The sequence below is a fragment of the Salmo salar genome, chromosome 26 (assembly GCF_965601325.2).
Source record: "Salmo salar chromosome 26, fSalSal1, whole genome shotgun sequence".
Classification (NCBI taxonomy): Eukaryota; Metazoa; Chordata; class Actinopteri; order Salmoniformes; family Salmonidae; genus Salmo; species Salmo salar.
Window position 1 is genome coordinate 12,440,190 of NC_138316.1, and position 16,057 is coordinate 12,456,246.

Here is a 16,057-nt window from a genome sequence, read left to right on the forward strand (position 1 = left end):
GTTTCCCTGGAATATGTGAGTGTCTATAGGGTGACAGTAACAAATCATGCGCGTGTGGTAATAACAGTAATCAGCGGTATAGTACTCACATCTACAGGTAGGTGAGCAGGCACAACTAGATTACCTCAGGTGTTATTGGCAGGGAAGGAGTTACCTGCTCAGTTGTGAACTGTTAAGATTAGGATTACCAAGGGAAGGCCTAACAAAAGAGTCCTATTATGTTGCATGTTGGACCAGACAAAGGCAGTATTTCCAGAGGTAGAGGTTTTTATTGCGTAAAACACTGGATAAAACGAATTGCCTCAAAGACTTTACGACTTCCTGACAGCAGAAAGAGTCCATGAAAAAAATGACTTTGGAATGAAAAAAACAACGTAGATTTACGGTTATCAGAGTTGTTTATCTCTTCTGTAAAACCGATGTAGAATAATAAATAATGCTCAATAGTTATATTTAAATACAAAGTCGTGTACTGGTTGTAAGTATATAGTAGTAGCAACAAAACCCTCTACTTACTTTACCTCCAATATAGACATTTACTTCATCAAGGAATGTGGACAGTATCAGGGCCATGAACACAGAGTACACAGAGAAGTACATAGAAATGATTTATCTTCTTTGTTAGCGCAAGGATGATCAAGTTCTAATTGTACATTTGCGTCTGTTTCTTAATTGAATCGTGACAACAAAATATTTTCAGGGAACACGTGGGTTATTTTGAAATGCAGGCAGGTAAACAGTAGCACAGTACGGGATGGACGAACACGTCACAGAGAATGGCAAACAATGATGCATCCGGTGTCATAAACAGCATTATTGCCATATCGCATAGTTTGAAACATACAGATATACTGGAAAACCTGAAAAGTGCTAGAAACGGAATGTGAATAATTTTCTTCAGAGTTTATTTTTAACTTTTTTTTTGTTGTTATTTTTTCTCTAATATAGTTAGGTAGGCACACCCACACACACGTACATACACGCACGAAAAAGCAAGCGACTGGAACACAGTCACCAAGAACACAGTAGTGCATTTAAACCTAAAGCTCACCACCGTCGTTTCAGTTGTAGCTCAATGTTGTGGCTCCATGGTAGATATCAGACTAACAGTTGCATTAAATTGATCGACTCGATTTGAAGTAAGGCGGTGCGAACTAGGCTAGGTAAGCTAATGAACAAAAAAAAACAAACACTGTAAGTAGATCGCTGCATGGCAGAAGAGTCCTAATTCAAATGACCCCATTGAAACCACGGCTGCATTCTGTACATATTCATACTCTCTTTCTTTCTTTCTTTCTTTCTTTCTTTCTTTCTTTCTTTCTTTCTTTCTTTCTTTCTTTCTTTCTTTCTTTCTTTCTTTCTTTCTTTCTTTCTTTCTTTTCTTATTTCTCTCTCTCTCTCAACTGATAGGAGCAGTGTATTTGAGCGGACTGTAAACTCCTTTAGGCATAGCTGTGGTGTTAAGGCCCTGGGGTTTAAGTGTTCAGCTCTCCTTGGCTGTGAGGGAAGATATTGACTTTCTTAAAGTCCGGATCATTTCTCTTTATCAGAAACATTAAAAATCCCCCCCCATGCCTCCATACCAACACAATAAAACCCTCATCTTCTGTTTACCCCCCACTACTCACAAAATGCTTCGTCCGAAACCGAGAAATGAATTGGAAAAGACATTTGTAGAAAAGGTCCTTTTGTCTATTTTGTAACTGATACATTTAAATTAGAGACAGGGAGCAGGGTGTTTATCTCTATGTATTATTGCTCATTCTGAAGCTGCTTTAGAAGAGCTTATAGGAAGATAGTCCTGCGTCGTGTCTTAGGAAACAAGTTCTGTGACGTTCACTGTCTTCATATATAACGAAACATTCAGCCTCTGGCTTAAGTTACAGTACATCAAGTTGTAAAGGTCCCAATTCCACTATGTACATCTTCACTATCTACACTTTCAATTTCAAAGAACAACCATCCACCTCCTAACATAAAAGTTGAAATGAAATAAAACACATTCAATTAACTCCACCTCGCAGTGTCTGGTAAGGTGATATCCAAATAAATGACAATATTGCACAGAACACATCTCTGTGATGGCTCCACATCGCTAATGGCTCCTTCAAATACATCATTGATTTTTTTTCTTCTTCCAGAGGCCATGTTGGATTTGAGTCGTTTTAAAGGGCCATAGAAAGGGGGGGACGGGGGATGGGACGGGGGGGGGGACGGCGACTCTGGCCAGCTGATGGAACTGAGTTTGACCCCTCACATGTCGGCCAGGGTTAGGTTACTCCTGTAGTGCAGTAGGGGCATAGGGCTAAGAGTGGATGGGGCTGGACTGCTGGGTCGAGAAAGATGAAAAAAAGGGAGAGGGGGATTGAATTGATTTCCTCTGCGATGACAGCTCCAGTCAGGCTGGCACCAAGGCCCCCCCCCCCCCCCACCACCACTCCCGCTGCCTGCCCCAGCCTCCACTGGCTGCTCATCATTCGCCCTCTGCAAAAGGCAGCCGCCGGTGTCATGTTCTGAGGGGTGTGTTCAACAATCCTATTCCATCTTCCCCAATTGTCGCTAAATCGTTTACGGGATCATTTTTCTGATAAATGCACACTTTTTGGGGAAAAGTCATTTTAAGGATTTTCTATATTTTCTTTATTATTTCTTTTTTTATATAGTCGTCTCCACTATTTGTCACATAACTACACTTAACATATCTATACCCTAGTTCTCTATTAATGAATAGATGCATTTCTTCAGGACCCATCTTAAAGAATACTCTACCCATGGTATGTGTCGTTTATATGCATGTTATGTTATTGTTACTGACCTAGTACACACTGAGGATGTCCTGTGAGCTCTGGGTAAAACAGTATGAACACTGATGCCCCCCTTTGATCTGGCTCTGCTCTGGGAGTAAGCGAAGTGACTAGTCCCTGTCATGTGGCTCTAGTGAGTACAGTAGTTGTAGAGTTGAAGGCTGGCACCAGGTGACATCGGTCATGGATGCAGGGGTTCTCCAGAGAGAGGGGGGTCGGCCATGCCCCCGTGAATTCCCGTGGGATAGCTGGTGGTCCCATCCTCAGAGTTCCCTGAGGCGTCCGAGTCGATGCGGGAGCGTTTGAAGCGGCGGTCAGGGTACTGGCTGTTGTCAAAGGGCATGCGGTGGACACACAGGACATGGGTCTTCAGGTTGCCCTTCTGAGAGGCACCGTAGGAGCAGTACCTGCACTGGAACGGCTTCCGACCCCCCTGACCTCCGTGACCTCCGTGACCTGTGCGAGGACAACAAGAGAGAGACAACAGTCAGTCACCTCATCATTACTCGGTATTACTTTACCAGAATGTAAAACGAGCTCTGTCACCGAGGCACTGAATATGACTGTACCGTCTGCCTACTACACAGTGCTTTAGCTTTAGTACCCTCCTGAGACGTGTCTTTAAAACTCTTTCAGTGCCCTCTCTTTTGATATGCATCTTCTAAGAGGAGCAGCGGCGGTTCCCTTTGAACATTGCGGTGTTTGAGCGGTGTACTGCACAAGCTGTATTCTTCACCACTCCCAACAGTTCCACGCGCTCTCTCGAATTGGATCTGATCCTCACTGCAGCAAACACAATGGCCCCTTAATAGCCTGCGCTGTTTGTTTGAGCGATGTAGAAAACGTGCCCATCATAACCGACTTCACTTATCGCGCTCATCCAGCCGAGAGCAAACCCAGACACTTTTCTGTTGTACACCGCTTTCGGTTATTATTAATAACGGTACATTTTCTGTCATTCTTTTTTTTTTTCCAATTCAATTTGAGATGCGGTAAATCAAATTAACAGAGTTTATAGACGCTGTGTAGGTGCAGGGAATGTAGAGAAAGTGAAAGAAGGATAGGAATTAAAGGTACACAAAACACATACACACTCACCGATACACGGTGTTGTCGCGAAGAGGCAGGATTTAGAGGCACGTTGTGTTTGCCATTCTAACGCTGGCTTTGGAGTCTCAGCGGCTTTCAAATATCACAATGTCTGCTCAGGACCCTACACAAAGGAGATTGCTACAACTTTTTGTAGCTTTAGATGTTCCAGCTGTCGGAATGTTTCGATAAGCGAGCCGGCGACACACAATGAAGGCCACTTTTTATTCCTGTGCAGTTTAATTTCACACTCTCTTACGTTACGTTAAATCCGAGAGGCAGAATATCTCATCCCATTTTACACTTAGGGGGACCGAGTGTTGCCCCAAACAAGTCAACTCTATTCTTCTTCCCTTTTCTATTTCTCTATTTTTTTCGGCACTTTTAAAATAAACACAGATCAGTTCTAACGTTGCAGCGGTGGTCTATCCAATGTTACAAAAAAAAAAGTACAATCTAGAACTTGAACAAACATAATGACATTGACTGTCCTATATGAAGACAAAGGCAAGCTGGGTCTGAGATTACCAGAGCGATTCCACTCGTGCATAACACTGTAGGAATATGGTGCTTATCCTGGGTTGAATTGTAAACTAAATAGTGTCTTCCTTTCAAAAGCAGAATACACACACATATAGCCCCCCCCCCCCCCCCCCCCCCCCCTTCCCTGCAGTATCTCTGAATGGTGTTGTTGAAATGAAGTGCGTCAGTCTGGCCTGTGTGTTCTGGGATTTATAGGGTGTTGGACAGAGGAATGACAGATGCCTGGACCCAGCTGCATGGAGACAGCCATGCTTCTTAAGTTTCCATCTAATCCACCTACTCCGGCACACACTGCGATAACCCAAACAAATGGCCAGCGCACAAAGACACACCAGCACTGCCCGCATGGATTATGCCCAAGATGGTGGCCCTCGATTCACCCACCACCTCCCTCAGATATCAACACTTCTTCTGATTCTCCGGAGGGCTAACCCACACCTACTCACATCACCCACTTGAATCCCCTTACAGATCATAAATCTGCACACAAACATGTTGGGATCTGCAAACCAGAATTGAGCTGTGTGTGTGTGTGTGTGTGTGTGTGTGTGTGTGTGTGTGTGTGTGTGTGTGTGTGTGTGTGTGTGTGTGTGTGTGTGTGTGTGTGTGTGTGTGTGTGTGTGTGTGTGTGTGTGTGTGTGTGTGTGTGTGCATGTGTGTGTGTGTGTGTGTGCTCGCGTGTGTGTGTGTAGTCGCCCACACAATGGGTCAGCAGGTAGAACAGTGCTGACTGTACAGGAGAGATTTTCCTTTTCCCCTTCATGACACACTCCGCTGGGCCATTGTGTGTGGAGGTGCTGAGTGACAAGAAACAGGAAAAATAGTTTTACCTCAGAAACCTCTCCCACTCATTCCTTCTCTCGCTTTCTCGCTCCTTTTCTTTTTCGCATTTCACTCCCTCTGTCTTTCCATCATTCCATCTCTTTCTCACTCTCGTTCTCTTTCTATCCCTCTCTCTCTCTCTCGTATGTGTCCAGAGACTGTTCAAAACCCAACCCAAAGCTTTATCTGAAAAGAAAGAGAAAACATTGGTCTTGTTTTCATTAGTGTGGCATTATCTAGGTCTCCTAATTAACACCCAAAGGCCTTGAGCGTAGAGATCAGAGGGAGGGGGGGGGGGGGGGGCTGGGTTACTACCACATGACTTCCTCAAACAACCCACTGTATCTACTCACTCTGCCTGCGCCCCCTACTTACCCCTCAGCCCTCCCTCCTTCACGCCTCGGAGAAGAGAAAGGCAGGAGGAGACCGCCCTCATTCCCCTTCACTCTCACCCTCCTCCTTTACTTCCACCTCCTCACCCCTCCCTTGCCAGCCTCTCTACTGCTGGGTGGCAGCAGATGGGTACTGTAGCTCGCTCCTTTTGACCCCTCCCTAGCTAACAGAGATGTGTTGGATGCTGTCTGTGGTGAAGCGGATGGAGCAGGGCGCTCTCTGATCACGTTTCCACGCAGAGAGGGAAGTAAGAGAGATCCATGAGGTGCTGCTATGATCCTATCTCTCTCCTCTATTGCAATAGCCCCGATTACCCAGCTCTCCACTCAAACATCTCTCTCTCTCTCTCTCCTAGTGAACGTCGAAGTGTAACAGCACTACGACTGCCTCCCTCTGGTGGCTCCCTCTATGATCCACACGGGAACAACCTATAGACAAACCAGTACGTGCACATTGACCAAAGCATTCTCACACACATACGTTCAAACACACAAATCTGTTCACAAACACACACATGAACGTACACAAACAAATTTCATATGTACACGAAGCCAACACACAGACACACACTCTCCCACGACAGTGCCTTGGCACGTAATCAAAACCACTCTTATATAAACTCCATCTGATGCCAGTGCTACCATCTGTGAGAGAGCACTCCTCACCTACGTCTGTAGGCAGGAAGCCCCTCTCCCCGAAGCCTGACGAACAGAGCGAGTATGTGTGCGAGTGTGTGCGAGGGTGTGAGGGAGGGAAGAGAGAGGGGAAAATGATTCATTTGCAGACTGCTTGTGATTCGCTCATATATTGTTATAGCAGCTCATCAGCACATGACGAATCCCCAGGCCCTGCACAGCAGAAGGAAGCTGCTGGGCTTCAGCACTTTCAGCTTGTATCTCTGTGTATGTGCGTCTGTGAGGGTGTGTGTGTGTGTGTGTGTGTGTGTGTGTGTGTGTGTGTGTGTGTGTGTGTGTGTGTGTGTGTGTGTGTGTGTGTGTGTGTGTGTGTGTGTGTCCATGTAAGTATGTGTGTGTGAACATTCCTGTGTGTGTGTGTGTGTGTGTGTGTGTGTGTGTGTGTGTGTGTGTGTGTGTGTGTGTGTGTTTGTGTGTGTGTGTGTGTGTGTGTGTGTGTGTGTGTGTCCATGTAAGTATGTGTGTGTGAACATTCCTGTGTGTGTGTGTGTGTGTGTGTGTGTGTGTGTGTGTGTGTGTGTGTGTGTGTGTGTGTGTGTGTGTGTGTGTGTGTGTGTTGGCACCTGACAGACTGCAGAACCTCTAATGACTTTCAGATGCTCACAAACAGTCATTCTACCCTCAGAATGAAGGGAAAAGGCTATGGGGGGGGGGGGCTAGTCTGTCTCATTTCCACCCAGTGTGTTATTAAGGGTTTAGAAGCATGACACACGTTACAGGTACTCTAACATGCACTCTCTTACAGACTGCACTATACACTTTGACCAGTTATCTCATTGGTGTGATAGGGGAGAGCGGGGCATGTTGAGTTATTGTGTTTACTCAGCATCACTACGTCAAGGGAAATATGGTATGCTTTCTAACGAAGATATCTACATACATGTTAGGATGTTGCGTATCGGTGGAAATAATCAGAACCGTTTTGAAAACGTAGCTTGTCCAAAAAAAAAAGTGTTCTCTTGGCACAACTTACCCCGGGTATGGGGTAAATTGAACATAGGGACAGGGTAAGCCTTGGGGTAAGATGTACTTGAGGCTACTAAGACCATGAAACCGGTCCATAAGATTTCTGTTATATTCAGCAAGCTCAGACTCCATGTTGTCAGACACTGGTGCCTCTGCTACTCTGTCGTAGACTCTCTTTCGCACAGGTGCACGTTTTGTTTTCTCTTTTGTCAACGTACCTCTTCAGTGTCATAAGGTAGATTTTTTTCATCCCTTGCTGCTGCTTGAATGGACTTCTTCCCTTCTCTCAATTCCTTGGCTGGTCTTTCAAGAACCTTAAGGCGAGCTAGATCCCTGCGTGTTTTACATTTGTATACACAGGGCACAATACAAATGCAGTAGTGTGACTTTATATGCATAATAAATTGCAAAAATACTATGCATATTATGCATAAAACTGACCAAATGTGATCATCATTTGTATGGGGTATGTTGAGCCATTGGCTCAACTTGCCCTTTGCCAAATTAAACAATTTACCCCAAAGCAACCATTTGACTATATTAGCGCACACAGCTACAATGATACACTTTCATGCTAGGTTTAGGATCTCGTATTGTAGCTTACAGATATCCGAACTGATGTATAAAACACTCTTAAAACGATCTAATTTGGTTTAGATACAAGCATCATGAAACCTATGAAACACAATACATTAATTTGGCATTGTGAAAATCTTTTGGACCTACTGTAGCTTGCTTACCAATTTTCCCATGTGGTTTCTTCCTTCAGACTCCGTTAAAGGATGACTTATTCCTAATTATATGGTCACATGATTCATTTTGTATATGGTTTACTGGAAAAGAAGTGGTGTCTCAATCTCCCCCCCCCCCCCCCCCACTTAGCCTTCCCTTTGGCCCTCCCACTTCCTTTTGCGCAATCCCGTGTGCCCCATCGAGTCATAGTGTTATCCCAATTAAACTTTGAGCGAGGCGTAGTGCCTTTTCAGCCCTCTAGTTGGCTCTCCAAACAAAGCGAATCGAAATGCAGACTTTCTATCAGGTTTATCCCAAAATTCCCATGAAGCTCTGTTACCCAACCCTGGAGAGTTGCTTTAAGAGTATTGTCTGATAAAAATACTAGAATTGAAGCAAATATTAGTCATTTTTACTTCATAATGAATCATACGAAAAAAAATTACAGTTAAGAGGAATATGTTAGTTAATGTAGAGACAAATGATTCTGCATATTTCTTTGTCACAATGTTAACTTACAAAAATTGCTATTTAACAAGCTATCTGACTAGCTAACATTAGCCAGCTAGCTATACATTTAGATTGCTATATGAGCGTTTGACATTTGTATGAATTGTAATTTGTGTTGTTTAAAGGGATATTTCACCCAAATTACAAAATTGCATATTGGTTTCCTTACCCTCTAAGCACTATGGTCAAGGCAAGACAGCAATCCATGCTTTGGTTTAGTTTCCCTGGCACTGTTTCCAAATACTAACGTTTAGCATTTGTGGCAAAAATCCCATCCAATTCCTGGTACCGATACTAGCATTTTCCACGCATCATGTCCAAATCATCCAAAAGTATCTCCAACTGATTGTGAAGCTCAACAAAGTCCCTTATAGATGATTTGAACATGATACGGGGAAAATGCTAATATCATTACCAGGGTTAAGGGGAGGTATTGGGATTAGGCCTACATTTAGAAATACATTTGGGATTTGTGCCACAAATGCCAAAACGTTTTAGCATGTGTGCTAAAAATGCACCAGGGAAACAAAAGAAATGCACGGATTGCTGTCATACCTTGTCCATAGACTGCTTACAGGGTAAGGAAACCAATGTGTAATTTTGTAAATGGGTGAACTATCCTATTAATGTTTTAGGGACTCCTGAGCAAACCAGCAAACCAGGCTTTCATCTTGTGAAACCCAGTGGCTGTAAGTGGATGCATTTACTGCAAATTGAATGAGCAATTTTGTAAGCTTGCCTTGCTGTTCATAAAAAGAAAATCGAAGTCAATCACTTGTCAGTGTTCTTTATTGTGGCTAGTAATGTCAACGTTAGAGATTGAAGATATTTGTCATTTAATGCAGCCGAAGTAACGTACTAACTATTTTCTTACTTATTGTGTAGTGGTGGATAAAAATATCTGTATGCCTATGGATGTGTAGCTATGTAGCCAATCTGTGTACGGACCCTTACACTTTTGGTATAAATATTAGTGCAGAACAGTGGTTTTAATTGCTTCCACTGGTTAATCATGACTGAGTGAAGGAAATGCCACTGTTACATGTCAAATTGCCATTATGTAATGAATGTTCCTGCTTCAATACTACTCCACGTTGAACCACAGCCACAGCAGCCAGAATATGGCGACATTATGGCACATTGTTGTTTTGCAGTTCTCATTTGTTGCTCATATGGTAAGTACATATTATTTGCATGAGACATATAAGGAAAGCTATTCCTGCCGTCATTACAGGCATTGTGGAAAAACACGAGGCTCGTAGTCAATTAATTGCATGGTAGGCTAACCTTTGGCGGCTTTTGCTGTGTGCGAGTGACGTCCCATTCCTCATGGTTATTTACCTCTCCCTACCACTAGTTGCTTTGTTTTTGAGGGACACTTGAAAACGAGGGGGAGGGCTAAGGGGAGGTATTGGGATTGAGCCTAAATTTTGAAATAAAGAATGGCACAAGTAAAGTTTACCAAACTGAACCTTTTTCACTTATATTAGAGAAACGTTGTCGCCAACTTTAAAATAGCCTTTTTATGTTGCTGTATAAAAGGCCACATGGGGTCTTCCTTCACAAACTCCATGAAATGACAACCTCTTCCTAAATATTTGGTCACATGATTAAATTGTGTATGGTTTCCAAGAAACAAGGGGTGGCACAACTAATCATTTTGGCACGACTTAACGTCACTCTCCCCTAAGTGTAGAAATAATGAATGGCACAAGTAAAGATAACCAAGCCAACCATTTTTACTTGTATTAGGGAAACCTTGTCGCCAACTTTAAAATAGCCTTTTGTATTGCTGTGTTTGCACATCTATGTATAAAGATGACCACAATATGTTCTGAATAAATTACAATTTACACCATTATTAAAGGGATACTTCGGGATTTTTGCAATGTTCATATAAGTTCATACTTCCCAGAGTCAGGTGAACTTGTGGATCCCATTTGTATGTCTCTCTGTCCAGTATGAAGGAATTTAGAGCTAGTTTCGTGAGCCATATACCCATAGACTTCCAGTCATTGAGCTAACTCGAGTTAGAAATTGCGCTAATGCTAGTTAGCAACTTCCTTCAAAACCGCACGCGGAGACATTAAAAATGGTATCCACGAGTTCATCTGACTCTGGGGAAGTAGATAAAGGGCCTCGTTGCTAAAATCCCAAAATATCACTTTGTGGAAAGCAATACATTTCTTTGGGATGTAAAGAAAAAAACATGTGAACTGTTAATGTACAGTATAAGGAAACATACAGTATCCCTATACGTAAACATATGTGATGACAGAATTATGTGTATGTTTGTGTGTTGCCATGGATATGTACAGAATGTGAGTGACAAACAGAGAAAAAATGGCGGTGTTCGAGTCCCTATAGGAGACACATACCGAGAGAGGTGAGCGTGTGTGTTTGTGTTTGTGTATGGGTTTGAGAGAGAGTGTTGTGTATCAAAGAGTAGCGCTATGCTCCATTCCTCTGAAGAAGGGGGAAAAAATTGGAGTTGTGTCTGGGGAGAGAGAGAGCCACAGAAGGTGTGAGCAGTAAAAATGTGATGCACCATCTGTCGGCCAATAATAACCTGCGTGTTGTAAAGGCTCAGAGTTTAGTCAGCAAACAGCACTCCCAAACACCCAAGTACCACCTCACACTCCATGTCCAGCCTATACATCTATACCCCCTTATCCTGACCTGTAACCCTGGCTGGGGCATCCTACACATCATTTCTAAGCATTACAGTACACTTAGAAAAAAGGGTTCCAAAAGGGTTCTTTGACTGTCCCCATAGGAGAACCGTTTTTGGTTCCAAGTAGAAACTTCTCTGGAAAGGGTTCTACATGGAACCCAAAAAGTTTCCACCTGGAACCAAAAGCGTTCTACCTGGAACGCGAAAGGATTTTCCAAAGGGTTCTTCTATTGGGACAGCCGAAGAACCCTTTTAGGTTCTAGATAGTACCTTTTTTTCTAAGAGTGTACTTTCGAGCTGGGCGATATGGACAAACATACTTATTGCAATAAATTGCTTGAATTGATGCGATAACAGTAAATAGAACGATAAGTTTATAACAACTTTATTACAACTTTCAAGTTTATTACAACTTTATTACAACTTTCAAGTTTATTACAACTTTAATTACAACTTTCAAGTTTATTACAACTTTATTACAACTTTCAAGTTTATTACAACGTACTGACCGCTTACTTGTCTTCTTCTTGAATTACCTGTCATTTAGGGGCCTACCTTCCCACTGCCCTCATCTAATATTAATGTTCACCACAGTTGTCCCATTAACAATCACCCATATTCAGTGGTGCAAAGTACTTAAGTAAAAATACTTAAGTAGTTAAGTAGTTTTTTGTGGTATCTGTACTTTACTTTACAATTCATATTTTTCACAACTTTGACTTTTACTTCACTACAATCCTAAAGAAAAGAATGTACTTTTCACTCATTTTCCTTGACACCCAAAAGCACTCGTTACAACTTGAATGCTTAGCAGGACAGGAAGATGGTCCAATTCATGCACTTATCAAGAGAACATCCCTGGTCATCCCTACTGCCTCTGTTCTGGCGGACTCACTATACACAAATGCTTAGTTTGTAAATGATGTCTGAGTGTTGGAGTGTGACCCTGGCTGTCAAATAATAATAATAATATGGAAATTGTGTCGTCTGGTTTGCTTAATATAAGGAATTTGATGTATAGCATTTACTTTTGCTCAAGTATGACAATTGAGTACATTTCCACCACTGTACTTAAGTACATTTAAAACCAGATACTTTCAGACTTCTACTCAAGTAGTATTTTTTATTTAACCTTTGTTTAACTAGGCAAGTCAGTTAAGAACAAATTCTTATTTACAATAACGGCCTACCCCAGCCAAACCCGGACGATACTGGGCCAATTGTACGCCGCCCTATGGTACTCCCAATCACGGCCGGATGTGATACAGCCTGGATTCGAACCAGGGACTGTAGTGACACCTGTTGCACTGATATACAGTGCCTTAGACCACAGTGCCTTAGACCTCTGCGCCACTCGGGAGTATTTTACTGGGTGACTTTCACTTTTACTTGAGTCATTTTCTATTAAGGTATCTAAAATGTATTTAAGTTCAAACGTCACATTTCTCTAGTATAGGCTACTTATTGTAATGAACTATATCAGCAAAATGCCTGCGATAGGTGATCGGTACGGTCGGGGTCGATAATGTTTGGTTTATCGTCCCAGGTCTACGTTACAGTAGCGTCCATTCATCGGTGGCATGGATCCGTAAACATCAGATAGGAAAATGTAATGGCTGGGAAAAAGCATTAGAATGTCTACCCCAGGGATCATCAACTAGATTCTGCCATTGGACGTTTTCTTCTTGAGTGGATGGTCATGGGGCTGGAACATCATTACAAATGATTTGTAGACTGCAAATTGACCACACAAAGCCCAACCAGATATAATATTTGACTAAAACATCATTTCAAACCTTGCTTACATTTGTATATGAACACGTGTCTCTCTATTATGCGTGGAAATACTTGGGAACAGACTTCCAAAATGTAAATCACTTGGAGCTGATTTCCTGGTGCTTTTACAGTCTTTTATGTCCATCAATGAAAATCACCCAAAATGAATAATAATATTTTATTTTTACACAGAAAACATTGGGGGCCAAATAAAACCACCCGCGGGCCAAATTCAGCACACGTGCCACTAGTTGGGGAACCCTGTTCTACCCTATTCAAACATTAAAGACCTATAAAGACCTTTTGACTCTGATTCAAGGTACATGTCTATTGATTTACCAAAAATATTTGTATTTACATCCAAAGCCCTGGAGGGATTTGACTTTTCAACAGTATTAAGAGGTTTCAGAAGTCTGTGTGTGTTGATGTAAAATTGGGCTGAGGTTCGGGGAATAGCGATCTGGTCTATTTCTCTGGTTAACTAGAAAAACCAACACACACATAACACTAAGGAATACACTTATGGAGAGGCAGCGGGGAGGGGGTGTTGATGCATCAAAGAAAGCTAAAAAGTAGTCACTGGGGATTCAGTCCCATGTTAAATACTGAACTAGATTATTAATTGCTGTACCAGAAGGAGCTGTTAATAGGTTCCTCAAAATAGTGAGTCTTTCTATCTCTCTCTCACCCACTCTCTCCTTCTTTGTCTCTATTCCACTAAAACAGTTGTTTTCTTAGTGTCTGTACATGCCATTCAGCTAGGACCATAAACCCCATACTGTAAGGTCAAACTTCTCCAGTGGTCAGAGCCTCTGTACCTGCACCTGCAGTGTCAGTGTCCTCTCTGTTGAGCAGACACAAACCGGGGCCTCTCCCACTTGTGATTGGCTGAGGACTGTTGGGGCTCAAGGGTACGGGGCAGTAAATTCATCATGTGATGATGGCCTGTATGTCAGCTTGTCTCAGCAAGTGTGCGTGCGTGTGCGTGCGTGCGTGCGTGCGTGCGTGTGTGTGCGTGTGTGTGTGTGTGTGTGTGTGTGTACGGGCTGACCTGTCACTGCAGACAGCTAATAGATGTCCAAGTCTGTAAGAGTGTGGGCTACAGTCTCTGTGTGCTTGTGTACGGGAAACGGAGAAGATAGAAACAATAAGAAAGAGAGGGAGCAAAAAAAGAGTTCATTTGGACTAAAAGGTAATAAACCACTCACACGGCAGATAAGCCTTGTGGAAACTTCCTGTTGACCTTCTAGAAAGGATTAAAAAAGAAGGCTGATAAAAAAACGAACCCGTGTCAAAAAGGAGCGTTATGACTGAAGCAGTGGCTAACAGAGAACAGAGAGTGATGTGTGTGTCAGGCTAACCGTGGGAGCTGAACAGCCAGAGGAGACAGTGTCCTAAACAGAGCAGATCATGTCAGCTCGCCCCGATACATGCCAGGTGCTGCTCAAGGCCTCTGAGCCAATTAAGAAAAAAGAAAAAAAACAACACAAGAGAGGACGAATAAAAACATCACACTTCCCATGGGCTCAGGAACAGAGGAGGGCCGGGATGGAAAAGTTGCCGTATGGAGTAAGTCCCCTACAAGGTGCTCATATCGCCGCAACATGATCTATCTCTCTCCTATGGCAGACATTACAAGGGCAACCCGGTCTCTGGCTGTCACAAACATGTTCCCAGCACAGCTAAGTGGTCTGCGGGTATCAATAACAGTCACTGTGTTTCCAAGGCAAGGGGACTGGGCTGAGAGTTATTGGAAAGCACCATTCTTAATACAGTCCGTTATGATGAATATACGTACCTTTCTCAGTGACGACCAGGTTTAGAACAAGATCAAGACTTCACTTCCCTCTGTGAGATCGGGTTGTATTTTCAGCGTGTGATCTGCAATGTGTTACACGGTATAAATCTGGCGAAGCTTTATTTCCTGCAAAGCTTAAATTTCTTGGCTTATTTTTTCTGGCATAACTTTTTAAACCTTATCGTCAGTGCTTTCCCCCATGCAAGCTTTGCCTGTCCTTATCTCTCTCTGTCCTCCTCCTCCTCCTCCCTTCTCTTATTTTCCTTCCCTCCTTCTCTCTTCCCTTTACTCGGCCTCTCTCTTCTCTCTTCCTCTCAGAGAGAGAGAGCCCTATTTGTCTGCTTTAAGTGAAATCACTCAATTCTCAAAAGTCAGTGGGGGACTTTGGAAAGGAGAGGGCCAGGAGAGGGCCACCTCCAAATAAGTTCCATTAATCACAAGGCAGAGTCTAATGTAACTAATATTTTACAATTAGAGGAGACAAGATGGAGCTAAAAGCCATCTATCTCCCTTACACCACATGATCATCGATTCATAAGCCAGAGCCTGAGACTAGCACAGAAACACATTTACCAGGAAACAGGAGGCCAGGGGACTGTGTGTTTGTGTGTGTGTCTCTCTGTTTGTGTGTGTGTGTGTGTGTGTGTGTGTGTGTGTGTGGTGTGTGTGTGTGTGTGTAGAGAGAGATATTACTCTACACTCTACAGTACATACAGTACAACATAAACAGCATTTCAGTGTACTGTAAATATGCAGGGATTGTCTAAACTGATTGAGCAGAAGAGATGACGTTATGTGGTGAGATGACCAGTGTGTGTCTGGATGTGGGTGTGTCTGGATGTGGGTGTAGATGGGTGTGGGTGTGTATGGGTGGGTGTGTGTTTATTATTGAACAGCGTTACAGTTTAGGCTTAGAATCCCAAAACAGTACCGGTATTTCTCAAATTGAAATAACTTAACGTTACAATCTCCCTGTCTATGAGGATAGTGCCAAGCACAGTCTGAGAGGCCCAGACTGTACAACCATGTCTTATGGTTACAGATGGGTAGCATTCAAACGACAGATCATAAGTAACTAGCACCTTCATAAGCATATATTTTCAACATTAAATAGACTTGGTTATTCGACACTGTGGTTGCGGGGTTGATAACGTTGGATCAAATTGCTCAGAACAAAAGGTGCAATTTATTGTAGAATTCATTTTAATTATTATTTATTTATTTTATTGTTATTCTATGATACTATTGTCGTAAG

At 42.8% G+C, this 16,057-nt stretch overlaps 1 protein-coding gene across 5 annotated transcripts in view; it reads right to left on the reverse strand.

Moving 5' to 3' along the window:
* Positions 1-249: 249 nt before the first annotated feature.
* LOC106587166 (zinc finger protein 536) overlaps positions 250-16,057 on the reverse strand; it is a 180,279-nt gene continuing 164,471 nt past the window's right edge. For all 5 annotated transcript variants that reach the window (XM_082969411.1, XM_045708867.2, XM_082969410.1 and 2 more), the window contains one exon: positions 250-3,260. In XM_082969411.1, the coding sequence (XP_082825537.1) occupies positions 2,986-3,260 (275 nt within the window). In that variant the 3' untranslated portion in view covers positions 250-2,985. The remainder of the gene's footprint in view (positions 3,261-16,057) is intronic.